Source organism: Thamnophis sirtalis, unplaced genomic scaffold (genome assembly GCF_051295495.1).
Source record: "Thamnophis sirtalis isolate CommonGarterSnake01/CBP01778 unplaced genomic scaffold, rThaSir2_p1.2 scaffold_2, whole genome shotgun sequence".
Taxonomy (NCBI): Eukaryota; Metazoa; Chordata; class Lepidosauria; order Squamata; family Natricidae; genus Thamnophis; species Thamnophis sirtalis.
The window spans coordinates 99,051,445-99,078,752 of NW_028261382.1; the positions used below are offsets into that span (position 1 = coordinate 99,051,445).

Here is a 27,308-nt window from a genome sequence, read left to right on the forward strand (position 1 = left end):
AAGACTTGCTTTCTCCTCCTCTTGGAAAGCCTAACCGTGAGACGCACCTGGAGATGCCGGTTGTAGGGAAGGTGCGTCTCCGTGTCTCCCCCCCGGGGGGCCCCCACCCCACCCTCCCTTTCTCCCCCTCCCTCCGTGTCTGCAACCCAAGGAATGTTACGTATCACATTCAGTTTCACAGGCTGTACATTTATTGAAAGGCGAACTACTCTGTGGTGAGAGAACAGCGGTTGGCCCTTCTCGTTACATCTCCTGAACCCAAAGAGGTCCTCTTTCGGAAATCTTTTTTTGTGTGTGTGTGTGTGTGTGTGTGTGTGTTTTTCCTCGATCACCCAAACTATCCCTTCTACACTTTCCACATCCGAACTATGTTGAGGGTTTTGTTTTTTCCTCAATTAAAAAAAAAAAAATCGGTTACTATGACAAAAAACACATTTCACATTAAGATATTCACGCACCGACAGCGCACAAGCTTGCAGATCTAAGGATTTTTAAAAAAAATTATTATGAAAACGATATATATTTTTGTTTTTCGATTTTTTTTTTTTACAAAAGGGCTGCTGTCCTTTTCCACTTCTCTATCTATCCCCTTTTCTCCCCCCCGCAACTTCCCATTTGCAGAAGAAAAACTTCTTAAAACTACAGTTTTCAGGCACAAGAGCCTGGCGGAAATGTGGGAATGCTGGGTTTGTAAAAACCAGCCTCTTACGACGACCCAGGAGTAATCCTTGTGTTCAAACAGCGCTACTCTCTCTGGCAAACAACAACCAGACCACTGAAAAATCTTTATCCGGCCCACTTGACATCCTGACACGAAGCAGCATCCAAACCCCAATTATGGTAGGGGTTTTTTTTTTTGAACCCCTGGTGATTTCCTAAGGGTGTTCTAGGTCAGTAGATGCAATCTAGAACTCCCACTCCTTTTGCAAACCCCCTTAATGGCCAGATGTTTGCATTAGGCAAGGGGAATTGCTGTTCCTTCAAGAGATATACATATATATATATATATGTTATATTTATGCTGATAAATAAATAAAGGGAGACTAGTATAGATCTATTTCAAGCTATTTAGCTCTCATCAGCTAGCCACACCCTTGTTGGGAATCGAACCTGTGCTCTATTGCCTCTTAGGCAGATGTGTTAACCATTGAGCTACAGAGCTCGACTCCTTATCAGCCAGGCCAGGGTGAAAGGTATATATTTAAAGTCACAACCCCTGGTATGCCCAAATATGGGAGGAAGGTCACACTTCCACTCTCTGTCCTTCGGCTCGTCACAAGAGACCATCCAGACAGAAACCCAATATTTTTTACTGTTGCCTTTTTGTTACATTTGTTATATTTATGCTGATAAATAAATAAAGGTTGTGACTTTAAATATATACCTCTCACCCTGGCCTGGCTGATAAGGAGTCGAGCTCTGTAGCTCAATGGTTAACACATCTGCCTAAGAGGCAATAGAGCACAGGTTCGATTCCCAACAAGGGTGTGGCTAGCTGATGAGAGCTAAATAGCTTGAAATAGATCTATACTAGTCTCCCTTTATTTATATATATATCTTTGAGCCTGAGTGCAGATTCTCTTTTGGCTTCCCCAGAGCATTACGAAAGAGTCCTGGATAGGGAAGCCAAAATACTCGAGCTCAAAGGAACCACGTCCTCCACCACCAGGGATTTCAACCTAAGCTGAACTGCTCCTTTCCCCAAGACGGTCAAAGGGCCGAAAGACCCCTTGCCGTGCCAAAGTCCGTCTTCGATGCACTAATGGCCATTTAAGGAAGATCTCGGCTCTAACTACATGGATTTGGGAAAGTCAAACTTTGTTCTCCGGAAAGGTCTTTCTGGACTGAATGGGAATCAACTATGCTGGGGGGCTCCCAAGCCTGAACCTCTTGCTGAATGGCTTCTCACTCCCCCACCCAGGATGGACGCCCACCAGATCAGCCGCCAAAACTCAGATGCCCTTTGGGGAGGCGGGCTGTGCCTTTGCCAGCCCTGCCCAGCCCAAGACGCGCCACCTCAGTCTATACATTCTTTTAAGACAGATTTACAGTTCTTACATCTCAGCCTTAGGGCATATTTATATACATACATTTGGACTTCACTCCAAGGAACCTCCAGGGAAATGACGCTTCCCAGGGCCATAAAATTACCCTCAAGCTTCAACTTGGCCAACAGCATTCATGGCATTTGCATTTACAGTACGGTTATTCTTCCGAAACCGGGCCACGGTTAACTGGCTCCTGAAATTCAACACAATATATAATTCATCAAATATATTAAGTTAGGAAGGAACCGTTTTCAAGAGCAGGAGGGGCCAACTCCCCGCGGCCCCTAAACTGGATGTGAGTGACCCACCAATGTTCCCAATCTCTCTATTTTTCAGCAGAGAGCAGGTGAGGGGGGGGGGGAGTCTCAGGAATGTCCTCACCACTCCTCTGGGGCCAACCTATCCCAGATGCTCTCTTGAAGGTTACAGGAAAAACTGTGGAAGGTGTTGAGAAGGACCCATCTGAACATCCCCCCCGCCCCAGGCCAACTTAACCTTTGTGGATTCTAGGACACGGGGGCAGGCTTAGCACCACATGGGGATCTTCTCCCTTCAACTCAAGAACTTCGTAAAATCATCTTCTCGGGGGTGTGTATGTGTGTGTCTCCTCCTGTCCACCCAAACTTCCTTCCTTCAACGGGGTGCTTAGAGTTTCTCAAGGAACTCGCTTGGACCGAGACAACCAGCTGGCCCTTCATTAGCTCATCTCTATCCAAAGAAGGGCCAAGGAAAAGTGGGGGGGCTACTTGATTTTCTTACTTTAGTAAGAATTAAAAATAACAATAATAATAATAATAATTAAAAGAAAGATAAAAGGGAAAACATCTACTGTAAACATCCATATTTTAAAATGTTCTCCCTCTGCAAAGCAAACATGCTGGACCACCTATTATCTATATAGCATTTTAGTTTCTCTGACAATCTCTCTCTCTCTCTCTCCTCTCTCTCTCACTCTTTCTCTCTCTCTCTCTAAAAAGGCAGCTATTTTACATAGACTTTTAAACACAACAGTTTTTTTAAAAAAAACATTTCGTTTGACTGTAAACACTGGAAGAAAAAAATGTTGGCAAAACAAATGAACGGGGGGGAAACAAAACCCTTTCCTCCCCCCCACAAAAACCCCACGAAAACAGAAGAAACAAACGGAGAATACTGCGGTTTGAAACTCATCCTCCCAAAAGCTGCCCAGCGCATTCTTCCCCGATGTAAGGATAGGAAACTGACATTAAAGGTTCGAAGGGCTCAGGCAGCTGCAAACATCTTCCAGGAAACCCACGGAAATGAACCGAGGGGCTCATTGCCAAGAGTTCCGCCCCAGAGATGGACAGTGGCTGTGGGCCCCCCAAGGGTTCAAGACACGAGAACAGGAGTCAGTTAAAGGGAGGGGGGAACACACGACAAACACACCTTTGGGAACAGAAGGAATCTGAAATCGACCAGGGGGGTGGGTGGGAAAGAGGGGAGGAAACGGCAATTTACTGACAAGACTGTACAGGTTTTTTTTTTCAACTTAGCTGGAATATATAAAAATAAAAGATTGCTCATTCTGTTTCTGATTCTCCCTAAATTTGCAGTCGCTAGTTTGGGTTCATTGAGACGGGTGTTTTGCACGGACTGTCTGCTGTTCTACGAGAGACCCCGGAGGTCCATCCTCAAAGATGTGGTAGGAGAAGGGGGTGGGGGGAAAGGGAGGGGGGGGATTTCCTTTCCTCTTAAAAGCAAGTGCACATGAAGTAAGATCCTTTCTACAAACCTACCCAAACGATAAACGAACAAACAAAAATCCAGGAAAATAAAAAACCGAGCCCTAATAAAAACAATCCCCCCCGTAATAACCAAACACATTTTCCCCATTGTATGCATTTTTTTTTGTCTGTTTTCATTTAAAAAAGGCAAAGACACTAGAGGAATGAGATGTGTATTTTTTGTGTTTTAAATGCTCAGGTGAAGCTGTTCTGTCAAATTTTTTTTTCGTTTTGTTTAAATTTCCGTCTGCTCTGCTTTTGGCCCCCAATGCCCATCATGCTTTGCTCTCAGTTTCATTTGTTTGTGTGGCTTCGTTGGGGACCGTCTTCACTTCTGCAGGGGCTGCGTTGTTGGCGTCCGTGGCGGGAACGGCCGGCTTTTCTTCTACGGCGTTTTTCCTGGGTGGGAAACCAGAGAAACACGGCGGGTTAAGAGGGAAGTTGGCGACACTCGTTTCAAGAAAAAAGGGTGGGGGGACGACAACCAGGGGCAGGCACCCCAAATTTGAAGGCTAAGGAAGGAACTCGATATGATGGATGATGCTTTGGTCATCAATAGTGGCCCTTTTTGGAAGAATAATCTGGAGGTCACCAGAAAAACTGTTTTAAGAATTGGCTTGGCGGGAGATTCCTTCCTTCCTTCCTTCCTTCCTTCCTTCCTTCCTTCCTTCCTTCCTTCCTTCCTTCCTTCCTTCCTTCCTTCCTTCCTTCCTGTGGTTTAAGTGCATCCCACAATGCAAGAACTTAATGGACTTGGGGAGGGGGATCCCAACAGGGAAAATAAGAAGAAATTGGTGAGAAACAACATTGGCCAAGCTTGATTGTAAAAAGCTCTGAGTCCAGGCCATCCAGCCATGATGCCAACAGAAGGCCCTTGGTCACCTGAGCCCAGGCCCATTGTCTCTCTCCTGCTTCTCCTAACTTGGGTTCAGGACAGGAGGAGGACAAGTTTTAGAAAGCTCAGGAGATGCCACCTGGAACCATCGCAGAATGCCGGGCTTTGCAAAACGTAAATTCCCTTTTGGTTTCCTATTTGTGGGGAGGAAGACCAGGGGTTTGGGAAGTGGATTTTTGTCCAACAGCACAAACGCGGGATGGGGATAATTACCATAATTATCTCATCACCGAGATATCTTTTTCTACAAAAGCTCCATCACCAGAAGCACATTTGGGGAGGCTAGTCGGTCCTGTGGGATCTGTGCAGAATCCTCTTTTTCCAAACTCCACATTTTCTCCAGGATTCTTAAGGCTCTTCCATTTTTTTGGCCCTTCTTAGCATGCCTGTCTCTTCTGCTCTCCTCCCACTTTTCCTTTCCTCTCCTTTCTTTCTCCTCTTTCTTCTTTCCTTTCTCCTCTCCTCTGTTTTTCCCCCTTCCCCAACCTCCTTTCTAAATGTTTGCTGGTCTAGCCAAAACTCCCCCTCCCCCTTTCGGACCCCTGATGCTTCTCTGAACCCAGGAGGGCGAGGTGGGCACGAGGATGTCTACTCACCACCTGGTGTGACTTTGTGCCCAGAACGGAACTCTTTTAACCATTCAAGGATTTGGCCAACCAAAACCAACCTGATCTCCCAGGTGCCCTTGAGTGACCCAATCACCTTCCTCAGTTAGGCACTAACAACCCCTCACACCCCCAAGTGGCATCTTGGCTTCCCTTTCAGGTGGGAAGCCTCTGAGCGAGATGGGGAGAAGTCAATATCGCCAGTCGGTCTAGAGCGAGGGGGTCTCCAACCTTGGCAACTTCAAGCCTTGGCGGACTTCAACTCCCAGAATTCCCCCCGCTAGCAAAGCTGGCTGGGGAATTCTGGGAATTGAAGTCCACCTGTCAGGCCTGCAGCCATCTTTTCCTTTGGATCTCTGGCCTGCCGCACTTTCTATTATTCTCCTATGCCTTTTTCTATTGTGGGAGAGTGGGAGGGGGGAATTGTATGGATTTAGATGCTATGTAGCCATAACAACATTCTTTCTAGAAAGCCAAGGTCATCCTTTGTCTCTGCACCTCTGCACCTGACCGGAATTGGATGGGTGGAACAGCCGGCATGGCAGTAGGAGATTGGACCATGGGATGGGCTTGTGAGGGCAAGATCTAGAACCTTCAACTAGGTGGGAAAACTGGGAAGCTTTCAGATTCGGGGTTTTCCCAGATGTGCCAACATGTCTCTCTTCATTAAATTGGAACGTTGAGCAATACTTTGCCTCGGACTCCGATTTACTTTTTGGATGCTATTTGGAACACTGACATCGCCAGGCTTAAAGTTGCCAAGGTTGGAGACCCCTGGCCTAGAGGGCGGGGATGACTCCCCCCACCCCACAGACACACACTTCATTTGTCATGGTGAAGGAGCCACGGCGGAGGTTAGCTCGCTTAGAGAAAAAGCCAGGTTAACACAGAGAAAAAGGGGGCAAAGCAGTGGGCCGGTGACCATCCCCCCCAGCGCAGGAAAGAGAAGGGGCGCGTCACAATGGGGCACAAGCGGGAGGCCTACTCTGTCTTGGCAGGCGCTGGCGATGCCGAGGTCTCCAGGCTGGCTGCAGGAGCTGCGGCTGGGGCTTCGGCAGCGGAGGCCGCTGTGCCCAGTGCGGCAAAAACATCCTTGGCAAGGTCAAGATTAGGTGTCTGGAAGGTCCCCTCGTCCATTTTAAAGTCCTCATTCTGAGGAGGGTTTCTGGTCCCCGCTGGGGCCACTTCGCCTTTCGGGGGGCCCGCGGTCTTCGGTGCCTCCGTCGGGCTCTTGGCTGCGCTGCTCCGCGCGGCTTCCTTCTCCGGGCTCCTGGCACTGGAGGCTGCCTCCTGCCTGGGCTCGGATGAGGCCGGAAGGCTGGCTGGATTTGAGGGCGGGGAGGCAACAGCGGGGCCCTTGGGAGCCTCGGGCCCCTTGGCGGTGGAGCTGGGGCTCAACACCGCCCCCTGGTGGTTGAGGACATTGGAGGATAAATTGCCGGCGGCCTGAGGGGACGTGGGGGTGTCGCTGAGGTCGACCAGGGGGGCCACTTTGGGGGCGGAGGCCGGTGGGGGCGAAGGGGCAGCGGCCGTTTTGGAAGGCGTGCCCTGGTTGGGGGCCCCAGCGGTGGCATTGGGCACGGGGGTGTCTGGCAGTGTGATGCTGGAGGTTAGCGTGGTGGTCTCACTGGTGGGGCTATTCTGGGCAGTGGCAAAGGTCTCGGTGATGGTGTCAGAGTTTGTGGTGACTGTGGTCACGGACGGCATCATGTCCTCTGTGGCTGCCACGGTGTCGGCAGGGTGCCTGTGAGGAGGGTGGGAAGGAAGAGGGGAGAAAGAGAGAGAGAGAGGGAGGGAGGGAGGGAAGAGAGAGAGGAAGAAAGAGAGGCGGTGACAGCCGTCAACATCGCAAGCAGTTGGAGGAGTCAATGCAACAGCCGGACTGGCATGCGGTTATTTAGGCACAAATAAGGGACAGGAAGGAGAGAAACAGAGGCAGGAGGGTCGAGGCCAAGGACAGACATCCAGCCAGGACAGGGCCACCGGTGTCGGGTGCGCGGCACGGCGACCTCCCGTGTGTCAAGGCGCCCCTGTGTCAACGGTGCAATTGGTGCACATAAACCATTTATCTCACTTGTACCACGACAGCACAAGAACCGTGGCGTTGTCCCAAGGGCACCCACAGGAGGGGTCTCTACAAACAGGGTGGGATCCTGAGCTCGTAATTAAACAGGGTGATAGGAAAAAATACTCTCTGTTGGTGATGCTCGTCCTGGGTGACATTCCTCCTCTCTTGCCCTGCTCAAGGTCTCCAAGGGCCAATTGAGGCAACGGATAGAATGGACTCCAGCCACAACGGCCCACACAGAGAAGGAAATGCACGGCTGTCTCTCGAGGCCCATAAGCCATTTCTCCCTTGGGGGTCACCAGAGGTCCAGATGCTGGGCCTGCGTCCGCAGCGCTCCCTCCGTGCCCTTCTCAACCGCACTCGCTTTTGGCACCCAGGGCCTGGCAAGAGGCCCGCAGAGGCCGGGAGAACAACGGGCGCCCTGGTGTTCTCCTCCTCCAGGGAACGCGGCCCCCTTCCCAACCTACTCTGGCTCAGTGAGCGGGGTGGTCTCGTTCGGTTCTGTGTGTTTGCCTCCGTCGTGATTCGGAGTCCGTTCCTCTTCCGTCCGCACCTCCACGATGGGCTCTTTTGATTCGTCCTTCCTGTAAGGGAGGGAAGGATTCGGAGTTTGTGTCCTGAAGGCATCTCTTAACTTGCAACGGATGGAGAGAAGCAACTTACAACTACGGAGAAATTTCCTAAGAGTGAGAACAATTGATCAGTGGAATGGTTTTCCTTCAGAAGTTGTGGGAAGCTTTTAGACTAGAAGACCTCCAATCTGAAATGGCAGAGGGCCTGCTGCTTGAGCAAGGAAAGACCTCCAAGGTCCCTTCCAACTCTCTTGTTCTGTTCTTCTGCCCCTTCCCTACTCATTGGGGACCCAGATTGTTGGAGGCAAGAGGCTGACTGTGTAAACGGCTTAAGAGAGGGGTGTAAAGGAGAGGTGGGACAGGGGGCTGCCTTCGTAATCCCCAACGAGTAGGAAAGGGGCAGAATAACAGAGTTGGAAGGGACCTTGGAGGTCTTCTAGCCCAACCCCTTGCTCAAGCAGGAGACTGCAGTTCGTAAGACCAAATCTCATCGGCTCAAGGCTGACTCAGCCTTCCATCCTTCTGAGGTCAGTAAAATGAGGCAGCACCCTGGCCCACCTCTCCGTTTCCTTCTAGCTTGCAGAACATTAAGCGGAAGAAGGTGGACATGAGAAAGAGGTTGGAGATCCTTGTTCAAAACATTCCTAAGGAGCTCACAGGAGGCTTACAGGCCCACTTAGGAATACTGTATATATGATAGGGATGAGTAGTTTTGGTAGCTACCAGCTCCCACCTGATTTACACAAAGGAGGAGGTGCCACCTCTGTGGGCAGAGGCCTTCAAAGTTGGCAACTTTAAGACTTGTGGACTTCAACTCCCAGAATTCTCCAGCCAGCTATGCTGGCTGGAGAATTCTGGGAGTTAAAGTCCACAAGTCGTAAAGTTGCCAACTTTGTGGACCCCCCTGTGCCATGGGTCAAACGCAGGGAAGGGGAGATGCAGCAGGAGAGCAGGCGTCCAGTTACTCACGAGAAGGCCGCTTTGCCCTCTTCCATGTCCTTCCCCTTCGCGCCGGGTCCCGACTTGCCACACAGGTTGACGGCGATGCACATGAAAAGGCCGCACTTGTTCAGGAAGTAGCAGGTGACGTCCACGGCCACCAGCAGAAGGACGAAGATGACGATGAGGATGCCCACGATGGCGGCTGTGCCAAGTCCCGACGTCGTCGTTGTGCTGGCTTTGGAGCACAAAAGGAAGTGGAGAAGACAGGATGAGCAAGAAGGAAAGACCAGGCTCAACTGGGCTCAGGGTCTCCCCTCCGCCCACCAGGGAGACCCCTTCTCTCCCTGTCTATGGAGATTCTCCATCATCATCCAGGGGCACAGCTGTCCCGAAGGCTGGGCTCCCTTCGGTTTTTTTCCCCCTTGAAAACATTTTGCTTCTCATCCAAGAAGCATCTTTAGGACGGGAGACGCTCTGAAGAAGCTTCTTGGGTGGGGAGCGAGAGGTTTCCAGAGGAGAAGGAGAACCCCAAGGAAGTCCAGTTTGCTTTTGGAAAGTACTGAAGGAAGTTAAAAACCCACCCCTCTCCTAGAAAAATGAAACATCCTGGGAAATATTGGAAAAAGGCAGAATATTATGTTTACCTGGATCAGAAATGGACAAACATGTTTTTAGGCAGGAAGCAGGCTCAATCTTAATAGCCCCCACCTTTGTCAATGGGCCACTGAAACCGATTCCGTTGTATTTAAGTACGACAATAAAGATTATACTATACTATATACTATTCAAAGGCCTGAGCCGGTCTATTCTACGTAACAAAGACCTCCCCGCTTCAGCTCCAGGGTGATGGGGTTAAGAATGGGGTTAATCTTTGTCAATGGGCCATTGGCAACCAATTGTGTTGTATTTAAGTGTGACAATTATAGTATAGATTATATAGCATAGATTATACTATACTATACTATAAAAAGGCCTGAGCCAGTCTACTCTACATAACAAAGACCTCCCCCCTTCAGCTCCAGGGTGATGGGGTTAAGAATGGGGCTAATCTTTGTCAATGGGCCATTGACAACCAATTGCGTTGTATTTAAGTATGACAATTATAGTATAGATTATACAGTATAGATTATACTATACTATACTATAAAAAGGCCTGAGCCAGTCTATTCTACACAACAAAGACCTCCCCCTTCAGCTCCAGGGTGATGGGGTTAAGAATGGGGTTAATCTTTGTCAATGGGCCATTGACAACCAATTGTGTTGTATTTAAGTATGACAATTATAGTATAGATTATATAGTATAGATTATACTATGCTATACTATAAAAAGGCCTGAGCCAGTCTATTCTACACAACGAAGACCTCCCCCCTTCAGCTCCAGGGTGATGGGATTAAGGCCTGATAGTATGAGCCCTTGACCCATCTCACCACAGGGCACCTGGGGAGAAGCGAGGCTCAACCAAACTTGGACTCAAAGGCACAGCCTAGAGAGTTGTCTCTGGGACTCTGACAACTAATCAGAATACAAGATCAAGATCAAAGGCCAGAGAGGGCATAAAACCAGGGGCTTTCAGCATCTCGCTCTCTTTCCTTCTTCACCCAACATCTGGAAGCCTCTGATCCCCCTTTTCTGTTCAGGAGCTCAAGCCATGGGACCCTGTCCACCATTAAAACCATCTTTCCAAGCAGCCTCCATGTTTCCAGTCTCCTTTTCCCCACTTGGAGCTGAACCCAGAAGGACGTTTCTTCCAACAGTACTTTGGGGATATTTCTCCTCTCCCCAAAAGCAAAGGAAGCGAAGACAATGCAGCTCTTGCTTGGGCCTGGATGGGCGGTTTGGGGGAGAAGGACCTCCCCCCGGATCGTTCTCAAGAGATTGCCAGATGGAAAGAGCAGCAGACCCCCCCCCCCGCCGGCCCCCCGGTGTGTTCCATGTCTCTCTCTCTCTCTCTACTTTGGGACATTTTCAGGAGCATTTGCCCAATTTCTCCAAAAACTCTCTTTGAGCTCTACTGCAATTATACCTATGCAATTACTGCAATTATACCTATACCTACCTTCTCCAGCCAGCCTTTTTCGGCTGCCAACTCTGACATGGTTTGGGAAAATGAATCCTTCCAGTCGTGTGCCCAGACTTTTTGCTCCATCTCTTAGGAGCTGGTAAGATATCACGAAGAAGAGCCTCCGTTTGCCGCGAGACAATGAAATATTTTCGTTTTCATGGATGTAGAGTGAGGTAAAGTCCTTTGATCTGCGTCCCCACCCCACCCCGACTCCAAAGTTTAAAAAAAGCAACAGCTATTTTTGGCCCAGGGGGGAATGGTTTTGATACAGCTATGCAATTAAAAAAAATATCAGGTGTTTTATATAACCTCCCCCTCCCTCTTTTTAATGCAAATGTGCAAATATCATGAAAGGCTTAAAGAGAATCGCTGTGGCTAAGCCCAACTGTCCTCTTAATAGCGTTTAGGGCCGGGGTGTCCAAACTTTGGAACTTTTAAGACTTGTGGACTTCAACTCCCAGAATTCCCCAGGCTCCCCAAGTCTTAAAAGTTCCCAAGTTTGGACACCTCTGGTTTAAGGAGATAGTCCAGAGTGATCCAGGGGAGGGCAGGTGGAAGCGTGTGGATTTTACCCAGGTTGGGAACCGCAGGCCAGGGATGATATGCAGTGGCCCTTGACCATAAGTGAGCCCCACAATTATGTTGCTAAGCGAGATGGTTGTTAAGTGGGTTTTGCCCCACTTGATGTCCTTTCCTTGCCACATACGTTAAGTGGATCTCTGCTTAATTGTTATGTGAATCTGGCTTCCCCATCGTCTTGTCTCGTCAGAAACGGAGATCACATGAGTCTAGGACTGTAGGGTGTGTGTGTGTGTGTGTGTGTGTGTGATGGCTAGGCATAGTTTGGGTATTAACAGGTCAATGGGCGTGAAAGAAGAAAAGGGACGGAGGCTATTAAATAGCCTACTTCCTCAGCCCTAACACCCTTCAAATCTGTTGGGTGTGATAGTCCACTGAAAATCTGATGTGGGAGGAATAAACACACACACACACACACAAACACACACACACACATTGTTCATGGCAGTGTTTCTCAACCTTGTCAACTTGAAGATGTCTGGACTTCAACTCTCAGAATTCCCCAGCCAGCGAATGCTGGCTGGGGAATTCTGGGAGTTGAAGTCCAGACATCTTCAAGTTGACAAGGTTGAGAAACACTGGTTCATGGGCAGAACCTAAAGTGCTCCATGCTTATTTTTAAAGCTTGTTCAAACAGATCCTGGAAAATGGTCCGAAAGAAATATCAATCTGTCTTAAAAAAAAAAACGAGACAGCCCTCCTCCTCTTCGTGCTGACCCCTAAAAGCGGAGGGTTTCCTAAACTTGGCCACTTTTAAGACGGGTGGACTTCAACTCCCAGAATTCTCCAAGCCAGCAGGGGTTTCCTAAATTTGGCAACTTGGCTGGCTGGGATATTCTGGGAGTTGAGGTCCACCCGTCTTAAAAGTTGCTAAGTTTGGAGACACCACCCCCCCCCCCACCCCGCCTGCCTGCCCTGAAGGATGCAATGCTAAATGCACATGGAAGCCAACAGATTTTCCCACCGGTTGAAGTAGTGGCCTTTTTCATGCAGCAGCAGGAGAGAGAACCACCCGGAAGTGGTGGCAGCAAAGTGGACGCGGGCCTTGGTCTCCAGGAAGGAGGACCTCTTCACGAGCAACTTCATCGGCTACCTGAGAGACCGCCTCCTGCCATTTACCTCCCAACGGCCAATAAGATCACACAGATTGGGCCTCCTCTGGGTACCGTCGGCCGGTCAATGTCGGTTGGCGGGTCCCCGGGGGAGGCCCTTCTCTGTAGCTGCTCCGGCTCTATGGAACGACCTCCCCGTAGAGATCCGGACCCTTACTACCCTTCCGGCCTTCCGTAAAGCCACCAAGTCCTGGCTGTTCCGGCAGGCTTGGGGCTGTTGATTAGTATCCAGCCCCACTCCAACTGTATGCATGTTGTTGATATTTTTAACACTTGTATTTTATTTTAAAATTTTTAATATATGTTTGTCTTGCCTGTAAGCCGCCCAGAGTCCCAAGGGAGTGGGCGGCATACAAATGCTAATAAATTGAAATTGGGAGGGGGGTAAGGAGAATCAAATCAGCGTCTTGTCACCCCATGGAAGCCTTCTAATGGAAGGGCCCTTTTAGTTCAAACCCACAAGTCTGGAAGCCCCATTTCGGTCTTGGGGGGATAGACGTACAATAGCTGCCTTTCCCAGCAGCGCTTGGGACACAATATGAAGATACGGGCTCCCATCAGCTTCATCCAGCAGCGGGATGATGGCAGCGAAAACTCAACGAAAGTGGCGGGCATCATGTTGAGGGATTGTGTGTGAGAACACAATGGACTTTGCTGCTTGGCGCGGTGGGCAAGGAAATGGTTGAAGCTCTATGGGAGGAGCACGCTGCTGTCCAGGAGACACGGGGGGATGGCAGGGGGGGGGCTCCCCCATGGACACAAATACAGATGGTCCTTGACTTACCACTGCAACTGAACCAGAGGTGGGATTCAGCCAGTTCTGACCGGTTCTAGCGAACCGGTAGGAGAAACTTTGGGTAGTTCGGAGAACCGGCAAATACCACCTCTGGCTGGCCACGCCCCCATCTATTATCTGCCTCTTGAGTCCCAGCTGATCGGCTGGGTCTTCTTCTGTGGCCCTGCACAGGAGAACCAAGCTGGAAAGCAGCTGGGTGGGGAGGGAAGGGGGATTTTGCAGTATCCTTCCCCTGCCACCCCCCCCACCAAGCCGGTAGTTAAAATATTTTGAATCCCACCACTGAACTGAACCGAACATTTCAACAATCGTGAGTTTTGATGGCAAAAGTTTCTTGCCAAAGTTGTTAAGCGAATCACTGCAGTTGTTAAGCGGATCTGGCTTCCCTGTGGACTTTGCTCGTAAGGAGGTTGCAAAAGGGGGCCGCGTGACATATACTGCCACCCCCCACCCCGGGACGCTGCAACCGTCATAAATAGGAACCAGTCACCAGGCGTCCGAATTTTGATCGGGGATGTCGCTACGGTCATAAGTGTGAAAAATGGCCACCGCTCCCTTTTTTTTCCAGTGCTGCTGTAACTTTGAAACGGTCACTACACAGACCGCTGTAAGTCAAGGACTACCTCTGCGGTTAATCCGCAAGATGACCTTTCGCCTCTGCGTTGACCTCCCAGTATTTCTGCTACCTACGACGGGCAAAAGGACGAGCGGCGAGTGGGGACGGTGACCAAACCACTCCAGAGAAACCAACTTTCCCCCAACACAATTTGAAAAGTGTAAGCGATCCTTTTTATTTTTTCACAGCCAGGGGCTAAAAAGGGGGGGGGTCAAGAAGAGCCGTTGGATTTCAGGGCAGACATGCAGAGAATCTTAAAACATGCCCGGTTTAGAACATCCTCCTCCTTCCTCACGACAAAACCGCCAAATCCTTCCTCGTGCTTCTGCCTCCCTTCCTGCATCCCCATCCCCAAACAGACGCCATCCTTGGAAAAACAAAGAGATCCTCTCTTGGGGTGTCCGGCCTCAAGGACACAACGGGGAGGGGGGGTCTTCGAAAAGCAGCGGCTGCGCCCCTAGCACAGCAGAAGCAGAGCTGCTGGGATCAGGAGCAGGGAGACCCAAGGAGTCGAAGCAGCTGGGCTCCCCAAGGTGGCTGCAGTAACAACCAGGGAAGGTTCCCAGGAGGAGGGAAGGAGGACCGTTGGGTTTTTTTTTTGGGGGGGAGGAAGGAAAACGGTGGCGCGGGCAGGAAAAGTGGACGTTTCCATTGGGATCCGGAGTAGGTACGTAGGAGAACAGAAACACCAAAGGAACCACAAAGGGGTAGAAGGGAAGAGATCGGGAATGAAACAAAAAGAGAGAGAGAGAGAGAAAGAGAGAGAGAGAAAATAGATAAAAGAAAAAAAAATAGGTCATAAATACAGAAAGAAAAACCGATAAGAATTTTTAAAAAGTCTTTGCTTAACTCAGTATAAATTAAAGAAAAAAGAAATGTTCAAAAAGTTAGAAGAACAGAGCAGTGGCAGCAGCGGCGGCAGCAGCGATGATGGTAATAAGAGAAGCGTAACTGGGAAGCCAGCAGTAAGGGAGGCAGGGGAGGGGAGAGAGGGTGGGGATGGGGGGGAGGATAGTTGGGAGCAGCGGACACCAAAGGGGGGCGGAGGATCCTCTCTGTGGGGCCGGGGGAAGGAGCGAGTGGGACTCAGCACAGGGGTTGTGTCATGGTTGAAGTGCCCCAGGCTGCCTTGGTCCTCTCTCCCCAGTGGTGGGATTCAATTTCTTTTTACTACTGGTTCTGTGGGCGTGGCTTGGTGGGCATGGCAGGGGAAGGATACTGCAAAATCCCCATTTCTTCCCGATTAGCTGGGACTCGAGAGGCAGAGAATAGATGGGGGCGTGGCCAGCCAGAGGTGGTATTTGCCGGTTCTCCAAACTACTTAAAAGTTTCTCCAGAACTGGTCAGAACCTGCTGAATACCACCTGCTCTCCCCTCCACCCATTGCATGGAGCCAAAGACGGCCACTGGAAGCTGTGAGAATTCCCAGAATCACAGAGTTGGAAGGGACCTTGGAGGTCTTCTAGTCCAACCAGGCAGGAAACCCCATGCCGTTTCAGACAAATGCTTGTCCAAACTCTTCTTAAAAGCCCCCAGGTTGGAGCATTCACAACGTCCGTAGCCAGTTTGAAGTGAAACAGCCCAGACTTATCTTAACCGCGTACAGAGACTAGACTAGAGTTCCACAAACTATGTGAATATCGCCTGTTTGACTTTGTGTGTTTGCTTTCCCTATCTAAATTCACTACCCAGCATTAGGTAGGACCTCCAGCCAAGTCCTAGAGAGGTTCCCCAAATTAATGTTTCTCCTATGTTCCATCAAGTAGGAATCTCTGCTGTTGTTCTTCAATCACTAAGTTGCGTCGGAGAAGCAACTTACTTCCTAAGGTTTGTGGTTGCTAGTTACGAAGTCATGTCCGACTCATCATTGACAACGTTCCTCCAGGCCTTCCTGTCCTCCACCATCCTCTGGAGTCCATTTAAGATCACACCTATTGGTTTGGTGCCTCCATCCAGCCACCTCATTCTCTGCCGTCCCCTTCTTCTTCTTTTGCCCTTAGTCTTTCCTAGCATGAGGCTCTTCTCCAGGGAGTCCTTCCTTCTCATTAGGTGGCCAAAGTATTTGAGTGTCATCAAATATGGCAGCAAGTATGGAAGGATACTACCTAGTTTATTCCAGGCCTCTGTCAGTGTTCAAGAACAATGATCTGCTGTCAGTCCTGCTCATCTAGACAAGCAAATGCATTTACTTTCCCTGTCCAGCGTGAAAAGCAACGCAACATCTCTGTGTTACACGCAAACAAGACTCAAGCTCCTCACACTGAGGTTGACTCACAACTGGTTCTCCATGCCTCAAGCAGGACTAGAACTCCCTAGCCACCTGGTGTCTTGCCTGGATACATCTCCACTAGGCTTACTAAATAAGCTACAATAGGATGGTTTCACATTTGACAGATGAAACTGAAAGCCAAGAAAACTTATTATGGGATGCCACAAAGTGTTCTGAGGTCACTGGGTCCCTTTCTTCTGCTTGCTTTCCATCAACCAAGGATGTCATTCAACCTTCTGCTAATCCTAAAATAGCAACTAGAGCAGTGTTTCTCAACCTTGGCAACTTGAAGATGTCTGGACTTCAACTCCCAGAATTCCCCAGCCAGCATTCGCTGGCTGGGGAATTCTGGGAGTTGAAGTCCAGGCATCTTCAAGTTGCCAAGGTTGAGAAACACTGAACTAGAGGTTGTAAGCCTCCTGCCTTCCTCACCACTTGACATTTTTGGCCATGTTTACTGAGTTGGGGAAGGTCTTGCTAAGCAAATGCCGAAGGTCAACATTTCAGAAGGACCTTCCAACCAGAAGGTCAACGTTCAGAGTTAGCCTACTTCGGAATTTGCCACGTACATTTCTCTCTCAGCACTTAGAAAATGAAACGTGAGGCCTTCGTGGCCAAATTTCAACCCACCAGGACGAATCTCATAGAAACCGGAGATTTTTCAGGGGGCTGAAGGGGAAAACAAGATGAAGACCAGAGGACAGGACAAGATAAGATGTTGTAGATTCATATATTATTTTTTTGCCAACGGAACCGTGTTAAAAATATACCTGGAGCCAATCTTCCTTTCCCACTCCCCAATGAGATTTATTTCGAATGGAGCTGCACAATTTGTCTTTCGGAGAAACCAAGGTGAGGGTTGGGGGGGGAAGGCATTAGAATTGCTGATGTGGCAGTATGAAGTGTCAGTTGTTTTAGAATGTTACTGGACGCGGCTATAATGAAATTCTCCCTTCAAGTGAAATATAAATCTCTGGCTGACAAATTATATCAAAGACCCATTGCGGCCTATATTGTATGGAAAGACAGAGAGGGAGAGAAGGAAAGAGAGGAAGGAAAAGAGAAGGAGAGGAAGGGAAGGAAAGGAAAAGAATGGAAAGAAGGAAAGGAGAAGGAAGGAGGGAGGGAAAAGAAAGGAAAAGAAAGGAAGGAAAGGAGAAGGAGGGAGGGAGGGAAAGAAAAGGGGAGGAAAGGAAAGGAGAAGGAGGGAGGGAAAGGAAAGGAGAGGAAAGAAGGAAAGGAGAAGGAGGGAGAGAAATGAAAGGAGGGGAAAGAAAAGGAAAGAAAAGAAGGAAAGGAGAAGGAAGGAGGGAGGGGAAAGAAAGGAAAAGAAAGGAAGGAAGGAAAGGAGAAGGAGGGAGGAAAAGGAAAGGAGGGAAAAGGAAAAGGAAAAGAAAGAAGGAAGGGAGAAGGAGGGAAAGGAGAGGAAAAGAATGAAGAGAAGGAGGAAAGGAAAGGAGGAGAAAGGAAAGGAAAGGGGAAAGGGGGGAAAGAAAAGGAAAAGAAAGGAAGGAAGGAAAGAAAAAGGAGGGAAGGAAAGGAAAGGAAGGAAAAGGAAAGAAAAGAAGGAAAAAAGAAGGAGGGAGGGAAAGGAAAGGGGAGGAAAGGAAAGGAGGGAAAAGGAAAAAAGAAGGAAGGGAGAAGGAGGGAAAGAAAGGAAAGGAAAAGAAAGGAAAGAATGAAGAGAAGGAGGAAAGGAAAGAAGGAGAAAGAAAAGGGGAAAGGGGAGGAAAGGAGAACAAAGGAAAAGAAAGGAAAAGAAAGAAAGAAAGAAAGAAAGAAAGGAGAAGGAGGGAAAAGAAAGGAAAGCAAAGGGGGGAAAAGGAGGAAGGAAGCTTTAGAGATCACCATCTGTTCTATAAGATCTTCCCCCACCCCCTTCAATTATTTCAGAATTAGGGCTGGGGGGGGGACTCCAGAGGGAGGGGACAGAGAAGGGTAAAACCTGTAGCATTTTTAGTGGTTGCCCACCCCAAGCGAAACCAATGATACAGAGGAACTAAATATCAGTGCATGCTTAATTTGCATCCTGGTGTTCAGCTCTTTGTAGCCAAGCAGTTGGAAGTCTTAGCCGAGAACGCCAAGGGGTTCTTGGAAGCAAAACCTGACGGGGTTTCGTCATGGACCCTGGAAGCGACAAGTGGAGAAAAACCAGTGACCTAAACTGGTGGGTTTCCCCACTTGCTTCTGTGCCTCCTTGCTTGGAAGAACCTCACTCAAAAGCCATGCGCAACAAAGTCAACTGTCTCAAGAGTTGCCAGGGGGAAACCGACCATCGATGGAGCATACATACCGCAGACGGGGCCCTTGGGGTATGTACGAGGCCGAAGAGCTACGTTCTAAGATGGATTACCAGTTATGAGGATGACGGAAAGCAAGCGTGCGGCCGGGGAGTTTCCGTTGCTTTTGTCTTGGTGGTTTTTAAACGGAAGCGCATTAAAGGATGTGATGCCAGTGCATTAAAAGTTCAAGCGGAAAAGGAAGGGGGGCAGAAAATGAGGGGCTACCTGGGATGATGGTGGGCTGGGCTGAGGTCCTGAAAGCGTAGCGTGCCGGCTTGGATTTCCCTTGTTGGTTCTCCGCGATGACGGTGACTTCGTACTCGGCGTTCCAGTCCAGCGACTTGAGCATGACGTGGTCGCTGCCTGACGGGAGGCGGATCTCCGGCTTCCACTCGGGGGATTGTTTCTGCAGAAAAGGGGAAGGGAGGAAGAGAACAGAGGCATGAAGCACCATGGAGCTGGGAAATGCCATATTTTTCGGAGTATAAGATGCACCGGAGTATAAGACTCAGCAAGGTTTTGAAGAGGAAAATTTTTTAAAAAAAGTTTTTGCACTCTGCAAACCTCCCAAAAACGGCCCATTTTTTGTGAAAACAGGCCCACTTATTTTCAAAAAAAGGGCATGAATAGCCCTTAGGAAGTTTATAGAGTACTCAGGGAGGGGGCCCAAAAACGAGCAAAACATGATCCATTTTTTGTTTTTTGTCAAAAAAAAAAAAAGGACATGGATAGCCTTTAGGAAGCTTATAGAGTGCTGCTGGGGGCTGGGGGGGACAAAAAAGGGCCATTTTTCACTCATTTCTGCCCTCCCCAGCCCCCAGGAGCTCTCTGGAAGCCTTCTAAAGGCTATGCATGGCCATTTGTTGAAGGGGCGGGGTTTCGGGAGGCAAAAAATGCTGTATTCGGTGTATAAGACGCACCCAGATTTTCAGCCTCTTTTTTGAGGGAAAAAGGTGCGTCTTATACTCCGAAAAATACGGTACCTCAGTTTCAGAAGCTTGACACGAAAGAGCAACCCGCCCCTTGCGTCCTTCTGCTCTTGGCTTTTGCATCAAAGCAGATGTGAAAAACGCTCTTCTCCTGTCAGGCCATCGAGGTTCAGTTAGCATGACATCACTCAAGGATGAACCTTGCCCTGCCTGCCTGGGGAGGGCCTTCTGCTCTGCCCCTGGGCCACAGGTGTCCTCTGACATCATGGCAGGTTGAATCTGCAGGCAGGTGATCCCCATGCTAAACACCTGGCCATTAACAGCACAGCTTCCCAACAGCAACTGGGAAGGTCCTCTGTAGGAATTAGGGCAGAGGTGGGTTCGTACCAGTTCAGACCGGTTCGGCCGAGTAGGTAGTAACTGGGCCTGCCACGCCCCTGAACCGGTTCTATCGTCGGGGTGCGACAGTCAGCTACGCCGTGCGAGTTCTAATTAGAGATCGTGCAGCACAACTGATTGTCGCAAGTTGATTGTCGGAACTACTGGTTCGCCCAAACTGACAGCATAGTTTTTACTACTGGTTTGCGCGAACAGCTCGCATGCGAAGCAAACCAGTAGCAGACTTCAGAGCATTTCACCCCTGGCTCAAACCTATTATAATATTTTCTCACTAAGGACAATCATTCCTTCTGCTATTTCCAACATCCCAATGCACACAAATTTATCTGAGAAATTTGTCACGTTTGTCAAATCTGACTTACTGTATTTTTCGGTGTATAAGACGCACTGGAGTATAAGACACACCAAGGTTTTGAAGAGGTAAATTTAAAAGGAAAAACTTTTTGCATTCTGCAGACCTCCCAAACCTTCTGCACGCCTCATTTTTTGTGAAAAACGGGACACGCAGAGACTTTAAGTGGCCTCCAAAGTGTTCCTGGGGGATGGAAGGAGGCAAAAACGAGCAAAAAATAGCCCATTTTTCGCTCGTTTATGCCCTCCCCGACCCCCAGGAGTACTTTGCAGGCCTCCCAAACCCTCTGCACATCCATTTTTGCAAAGAGGGCGGGGTTTCAGGAGGCCAAAAATGCTGTATTCAGTGTACAAGACGCACCCAGATTTTCACCCTCTTTTTTGGGGGGGGAAAGGTGCGTCTTATACTCCGAAAGATACAGTAATTAAGAGTTGTTTCTTTCCAATATCAGCCGAGGGTTAAAAACCAGCCCCAGAAGCTAACCCAGGTTCATCAGCCAGACTTACGACTTTGTATTTAATGAGATAGTGGCGGATGGGGGATCCCCCGTCGTCTTGCTTGATGAGGTTCACTTTGATGGAGTTCCCGTCGTCTCCCATGTGGCCTTCCAGCTTTGGCGCACTGGGCTCCCCTGCCAAAATGGGTGTAAATGCACATTGAATGGGGGGCAAGCGATTGATTCAACGAATACACAGCGACATCCCACAATCGACCCAGCTCAAATATGCTCCTGTGGCCACTTTCAAACCACAAACTCCGTACCGCCTCCATCTTTTCATGGAAGCCTAAAAGTTTGTCCTGAAGGAAAAAACATTTGACAAAGATTCTGTAGGAGATGACCAGGCTGAGTCCGAGGGAGGTGGGGGTCAAGCATGTCATCAGTTCACACCCAGAAGAGCTGTAAGTCCAGCCCACTTTGAATTGCGTTGACTTCTTGTCTACCACCAATTGGCTTGGACTGTTAGTAGTTCAGATTCCCATTTAGAGGTAGCATGGACTCAACTTGTACTTTGTGGAATAATCCCGGTTCCTGATTTCTTGCGCCTGACAGATTTATGACCCATCTGGAAACCAGGAGGCCTGGGTGGATCTCCTCAGCCTGTGGCCAAGGGAGCAGGGAGAGCTTTAATTTTTGCAGAGTTTGAATATTTTAAAAGGGTCAATAAATATTTTATTTATTGCTTGTATTTATATCCCATTTTCCTTGAGGGGGCTAAAAATAGTACATACAATGATCCCTTTGTCTAACTTTTTCTGGACAGCCAACACACGGGCATTTCCTCCTCCCCCACAAACAGCTTTGTGGGGGATTGTCAACAGCTTTGTGTTGAACATCACACAGCCCCTTCTTCGGTTTCTTGTCAGATTTCAACATTCTGGAATCTGCAAGAGACTCGTGCATTGAATGCCGCCCTCTGCAGTAAAGGAACCTTTAGGTTTGCCTTTCTTCCTGTCTAAACAGCTTTCCTGTTTCACTTCATCTACACAGGTGCACACAGGTATGTGCACACAGACACTCCCCGCCCCCGCTGCTTTTGTTACCGGAGTCTAAACTACAACAACTACTGTGTTTCCCTGAAAATAAGACAGGGTCTTATTTTCTTTTGACCCCCGAAATAAGCTCTTGGCCTTATCTTCGGGTGATCTTATTATTTTCAAGGTGCAGGAGGCGGTGAGTGTGGTCACCTTATGGCTGCTGCTCTCTCCAGTCACGAGAGAGAGTTTTTCGTGTGTTTAGAAGCAGAAAAGATACTGGCAGCTCCTCGGTTGCCAAGGTGGGGAAGGAAAGAGTAGTAACCTTATTCAAGGGAAGTCTTATCCGTAGTCTAAGCCAAGAGTAAGCTACTCCAAGGTTCTTAAGAAAGGAGACATAGCAGTCGTGGCCTGCAAGTCTCTAGCAGAAGCTATTGCGGAGAAAGAGGTTGAGTTTCCTTCTTGAGATGTTTAGTAGAACATCAAGAAGAGGTCCAGGAGCTGTCGGTCACCAGATCTAACCTGTATCATCCAATGGGAAGTGGGGGGAAAGGTCTTATGGGGTAGCCAAACTCAACAACCGAGTGGAAGTCTGTATTTACATGTCTGCTATGGGTGATAACTTTCCACACCATCAAAGAGGGATTTCTACCCCAAGACTTTATCTAAACAGTTTCCCCCAGGGTTCAGAGATGGAAATCTTGAGACGCCCATTCTTGTTTAGGCCTCATCATGCCATCTCTAAGAAAAGAAACAAGACAAGTGGTCCCTTCTTTCTTTTCCCTCCGGGGACCCAGAGAGAACCATGCCCCAAAAAAATATGGACCCTTCCCCCTGCTGAAGGAGGGGTGAACTGAGAATGCCAACCCACTGCAGGTGAAAGGATCTCTCTGATCTCACTTCTTGCTTCTTGCAATTGAAAAATGGTCACCTTTCAAAGATTGACCCCTTCGCTTGCTAGTTAATAGGCAACCGAAAGGGAATTGCCCAACCCCTCTTCCCCAATTGCCCAACCAATTAAGGAGGAGGAGGGGGAGGAGAGGGGGGGAGGATGAGGAGGAGGAAGAGGAGGAGGAGGAGGAGAGGGGGGAGGAGAAGGATGAGGAAGAGGAAGAAGAGGAGCAAGAAGAGGAGCAAGAAGAGGAAGAGGAAGAAGAGGAAGAGGAGGAGAAGGAAGATGGAGAGGAGGAAGAAGAAGAGGAGGAGGAGGAGGAGAGGGGGGAGGAGAAGGATGAGGAGGAGGAAGAAGAGGAGCAAGAAGAGGAGGAAGAAGAGGAGGAAGAGGAAGAAGAGGAAGAGAAGGAGAAGGAAGAGGGAGAGGAGGAAGAAGAGGAGGAGGAGGCATCAGGCTAGTTATTTCTTGGGGTGCACAAGAGAGAGAGACAATTCAGGGCTCAGGGGTTGTGTGTGTGTGTGTATGTGTGTGTGAGAGAGATTGGGGATGGGAGGAGAGATTTGCACCAGGACAACAGTGAAACCGAAGGGAATCCAGGAACTGCTTTTCAAGAGACAGAAGTCACCCAGCAGATTCCTAAGAACTTCTGGAAAACTATTGCCTGTAAAAAAAAAAATCAGGATAGTACCATAAACTCATTAGGAAGGGGGGGGGAACCCCAGAATGTGCCCCCATTGCTGACATTAGAATATTTGGGAGGTGCGAGGGAGAGGGGGGAGGCTGGGGAAAGTCAAGCAAAGCAGCTCTTAAGTGTATAAATTTAATAAACAAACACACAGCTGAATAAACAAACAAACTGCATATTACTACCTGATGATGATGAAAGTTTAGAAACTTTTATTCTATGAAGGAGACGGGGGTGGGTTTCTGTTTGTTTTGTTTAAGCAGACAAAACTGCGTCCATTAAAACAATAATTATGGGGAGGGGGAAGACATTAGAAAAGAGTGAAAAAGGCACAAAAAAACAAACCCCAGAAATGTCAGAGACAAATGGAACATTTCTATGACACGAGTGATTTCTTGTCTTTGCCTAAAATGTATTTTGACAAATCTTAATTTTTAGCTGTCAAAAGGAAATGTAACCACTGAGATTATCCTGGGTCCTTTTTATTTTTTTTCCCCAGTGTCTTCTTGATTAATTACTGACAATGAATATGGATAGTTTACCACCCGTTTAGGTTTTTCCCCTGTAATATTTAATCTAGTCCTTTCCTTTTCTTAAAATTGGGCAATTTGATTTTTTTATTCCTGCAGGCCTGGTTAAGCAACTCTCTCCAGCCACCTGCCGGAAGGATGACATAATAATTCCCCGAGGAAGATATGTGTTAAAATTAAATATGTATATTGAAAAGGGATTATAAATACCATCAACATAAAATGGAGCTTGCTCAGAAGCTGAAATACAACAAGTAAATGAGAGGAAGAGGGGGAAGCAGAGGAGAGAGGTAAGGGAAGAAGAGAGGGAAAGGAGAGACGGTGGAGGGGGGGAAGAGGAGGAGAGAAAGGAGGAGTGGAAAGGGGAGAGAGGAGAAGGAGAGAGGAAGGAGAAATAGAGAAGGATGACAGAGGGAAGAAAGGAGGTAGGGAGGGGGAGGAGAGAGAGGGAGAAGAAAGTGATGGATAAGGTATATATGGGCAGGTGAAGGAGGTAGCTAAGTGTTCTTCGCTCTTCTTGTCACTTTATCTCAAACGCCAGGGAAATTTTGGGAAGCCGAAAAGGGAAAATGACGCATTGTCACCCTAAAAATGTTGGGGTGCCATTACAGAAGTTGGATGCACAGCCTAGATTCCTGAGTGTGCCACAAAGGCCACGGGGAAGAACATTCCGTTAGAAGTGGAAGACGCAAAGTTGTTTATGTGAAACTCTTCCTTCCTTCCTTCCTTCCTTCCTTCCTTCCTTCCTTCCTTCCTTCCTTCCTTCTCTTTCTTTCTTTCTTTCCTTCCCTCCCTCCCTCCCTCCCTCCCTCCCTCCCTCCCTCCCTCCCTCCTTCCTTCCTTCCTTCCTTCCTTCCTTCCTTCCTTCCTTCCTTCCTTCCTTCCTTCCACTACAGTGCCACTTTTGCAACTGACAACATGAATAAATGCAGCTCTGCCGTGGAAGCACCTCTTAATCCCCCCACCCCCCTCCACCAGTCCCATCGGATCGTTGATGTCCTTTGGCATTCATGCATTTAGGCCAATCCGCTAAAGGGGCCTTTGGAAGAGTACAATTGCAATCCAAAGCACAATTTCCCCCCTTGAACTTCCTGAAGCTTGTTTTGGAGTAAACAGTCCTGCAAAGTACTTTGTACTTTCAGCTTTTCCTAATTCTGATCTCACTCTAAATCCAGATTCGCCAGCGGCTTTCGACGCTTCCTCCTCAGAATTCAGCGGCTTATGGAGGAATCGCATCAACAGGGAAGCTGGATTTTCAGTGTCAGGATAGACACGAGGATGGACCCAGATTCCCAAAAAATGTGTAAACATCTTTCCTCTCCACTCCCCCCTTAACTCTTTCATCCCTTCTGCTGACAGGCCTGCAGGCATATTTTCTTTTGGATCTTTGGCCTGCCATACTTTCTATTTTTCTATGGTGGGAAAATGGGAATTGTACAGAGTTAGATGCTATGTAGCCATAACAACATTCTTTCTGGAAAGCCAAGGTCATCCTTTGCCTCTGCACCTCTGCACTTGACCGGAACTGGATGGGTGAAACTGCCAGCATGGCAGTGGGAGATTGAACCATGTGGGTGTTGGGGGCAAGATCTTGAACTTTCAACTGGGAGGGGGAAACCAGGAAGCCTTCAGATTCGGGTTTTCCCAGATGTGCCAACAAGTCCCTCTTCATAAATTGGAACTTTGAGGAATCCTTTGCCTTGGACTCTGATTTACTTTTGGGTGCTATTTGGAACCCTGGCATCTGCATGGGGAGGGGCCTCGAAAGTCTGGACCAAACTGAGAATGGACTTTGTGGTGTCAAGTCTCAAATGACCAACGCTGAAGGAAAAAAGAAGTTATGGTTATTATAAAGTCATCAAACAGCCCCCACCCGAGAAAGAGAGATGAGAAGGAGGCGACCACACTTGTCCATGCAGCCTAGAGGAAAAGGAACACAACACCTCCTTTTACACAGTAGCTCATTTCTCTCGAATTGATGGCAGGGACAGGTGACTGCGGACCTTGTCACACACCACCCATAAGCCTTGACTGGGCTAAGGGGGGATATATGAGGCTCAGGAGGGCCCCGTCCGGCCTCTTGCTTCAGCATTCATGCGCTCTTTTGTACATCAAGAGAAGGAGCCGGTGAGGGAAAAGAGCACACCAGCCCCTCAGGTATCTCAGGAGCAAAGAGGGACATTAAGGAGCCATGGAGGAAATGGTTCTTCTTTGCAAACAGCATCGTTTCTCCTTCACTTTAGCAGGAGGGAGAAAAACCATCCTTTGGAGTAGACCCAACTCAGAAATGTTGAGTAGGAGGCTATTAAAAATGTTTGGCCCCACGCCCCTCCTTGGAACACAATTAAAGACCTCCCCACCTTCCCATGTCATTAAGCACCTCCCCCTTTTTTGGGTCACTGTGTAAAAAGGGTTGAAAACTTGTGACGAAAAGCACCCGCCACAGTTTCAAACCACGAAGGGCGCTCATCCCAAGTTTGGCCAACGGTTGAGGTAGAAAGAGACAAAGGAGAGGAAGAGGTTAAAGTAGCACACGGAGAAATGAGATGGGTTGGGTGAAAAGACAACAGGCTGCACAACACCAAGGAGGCCGAGGGTTAGTTCCAGAGGGGGGGGGGGGATGTCGCCCAAACATCTGTGGAAGGAGAGAGAGAGAGAAAAACAGGACAGTGGCTTCTTCACTCCACACGCTGTTGAGTTACTCGTGTTAGTTTCCCTGGCAAACCCCTGCTTGTACGCAAAGGGAAGCTGAGATGGGGGGTGAAATGAGGATGGCGGGGGGTGCTTTTCCAAGCAAACTATTGATCTTCTGGGAAGCAAAAAGCCAAGGGGTGATGTTGGCCTTCTCAAATGGCAGGCGGGGGGTGGGGTGGGGTGGTTAAATCAAGTGAAATTCTAGGCCAGGGGTGTCCAACCTTGGCAACTTTTGAGACCTGCAGAACTTCAACTTCCAAAATTCCCCCATCCGCCAATTCTGGGAGTTGAAGTCCAGGTGTCTTAAAAAAGTTGCCAAGATTGGACACCCCTGTTCTAGGTAGTCTTCTGTTCTAGGAAATCCTTCCTTCCTCGTGGCCACCAACTCCAATGGGAAGGTAAGGACTCTTCCTTGTAGGACAAAGGCCAAATTGTTTGCTTCCGTGTTCTTGAATCACAACAAACAGACCCCGGAGGTGATGATGGATACTTCTAGCAGGATTTTTCAAAGGCCTCTTGTCTCAAAAGAGGCACGAATGGAAGCCCTACAAGAATATGGCCTCTGTGCCAGTTTTATTCCCATTGGGTGAACCATCTATGCCAAACCCTTTTGTCATGCAAACATACGTAAACTCTCTCTTGACTGATCTATAGTTTATAGAAGTGACTGACTTCCCAGCTGTCTTCTGCTGTTTCCTCTCTTTCCCTGTTCCTGTTTAGGGAAGAGGAAGGAAATAGCAGTTGGATAAAAAAACAGGA

The 27,308-nt window shown here is 48.6% G+C and overlaps 2 protein-coding genes across 7 annotated transcripts in view; both read right to left on the reverse strand.

Annotated features, from left to right (window-relative positions):
• Positions 1-1,519: 1,519 nt before the first annotated feature.
• LOC106555318 (neural cell adhesion molecule 1) overlaps positions 1,520-27,308 on the reverse strand; it is a 221,125-nt gene continuing 195,336 nt past the window's right edge. For 2 of the 6 annotated variants that reach the window (XM_087706496.1, XM_087706497.1), the window contains 6 exons: positions 20,779-20,903; positions 18,818-18,998; positions 8,903-9,110; positions 7,829-7,945; positions 6,279-7,037; positions 1,520-4,192 (listed from right to left, as the gene is read on the reverse strand). In XM_087706496.1, the coding sequence (XP_087562622.1) occupies positions 4,069-4,192; positions 6,279-7,037; positions 7,829-7,945; positions 8,903-9,110; positions 18,818-18,998; positions 20,779-20,903 (1,514 nt within the window). In that variant the 3' untranslated portion in view covers positions 1,520-4,068. Of the gene's footprint in view, positions 4,193-6,278; positions 7,038-7,828; positions 7,946-8,902; positions 9,111-14,211; positions 14,579-18,817; positions 18,999-20,778; positions 20,904-27,308 lie in introns of those variants that run through there. The other 4 variants (XM_087706498.1, XM_087706499.1, XM_087706500.1 and 1 more) reach the window with 4 other exon arrangements.
• Positions 25,817-27,308, reverse strand: part of LOC106555576 (neural cell adhesion molecule 1) — a 28,167-nt gene continuing 26,675 nt past the window's right edge. Inside the window, exon 7 of the mRNA XM_087706360.1 lies at positions 25,817-25,891. Within this exon, the coding sequence (XP_087562486.1) occupies positions 25,817-25,891 (75 nt within the window). The remainder of the gene's footprint in view (positions 25,892-27,308) is intronic.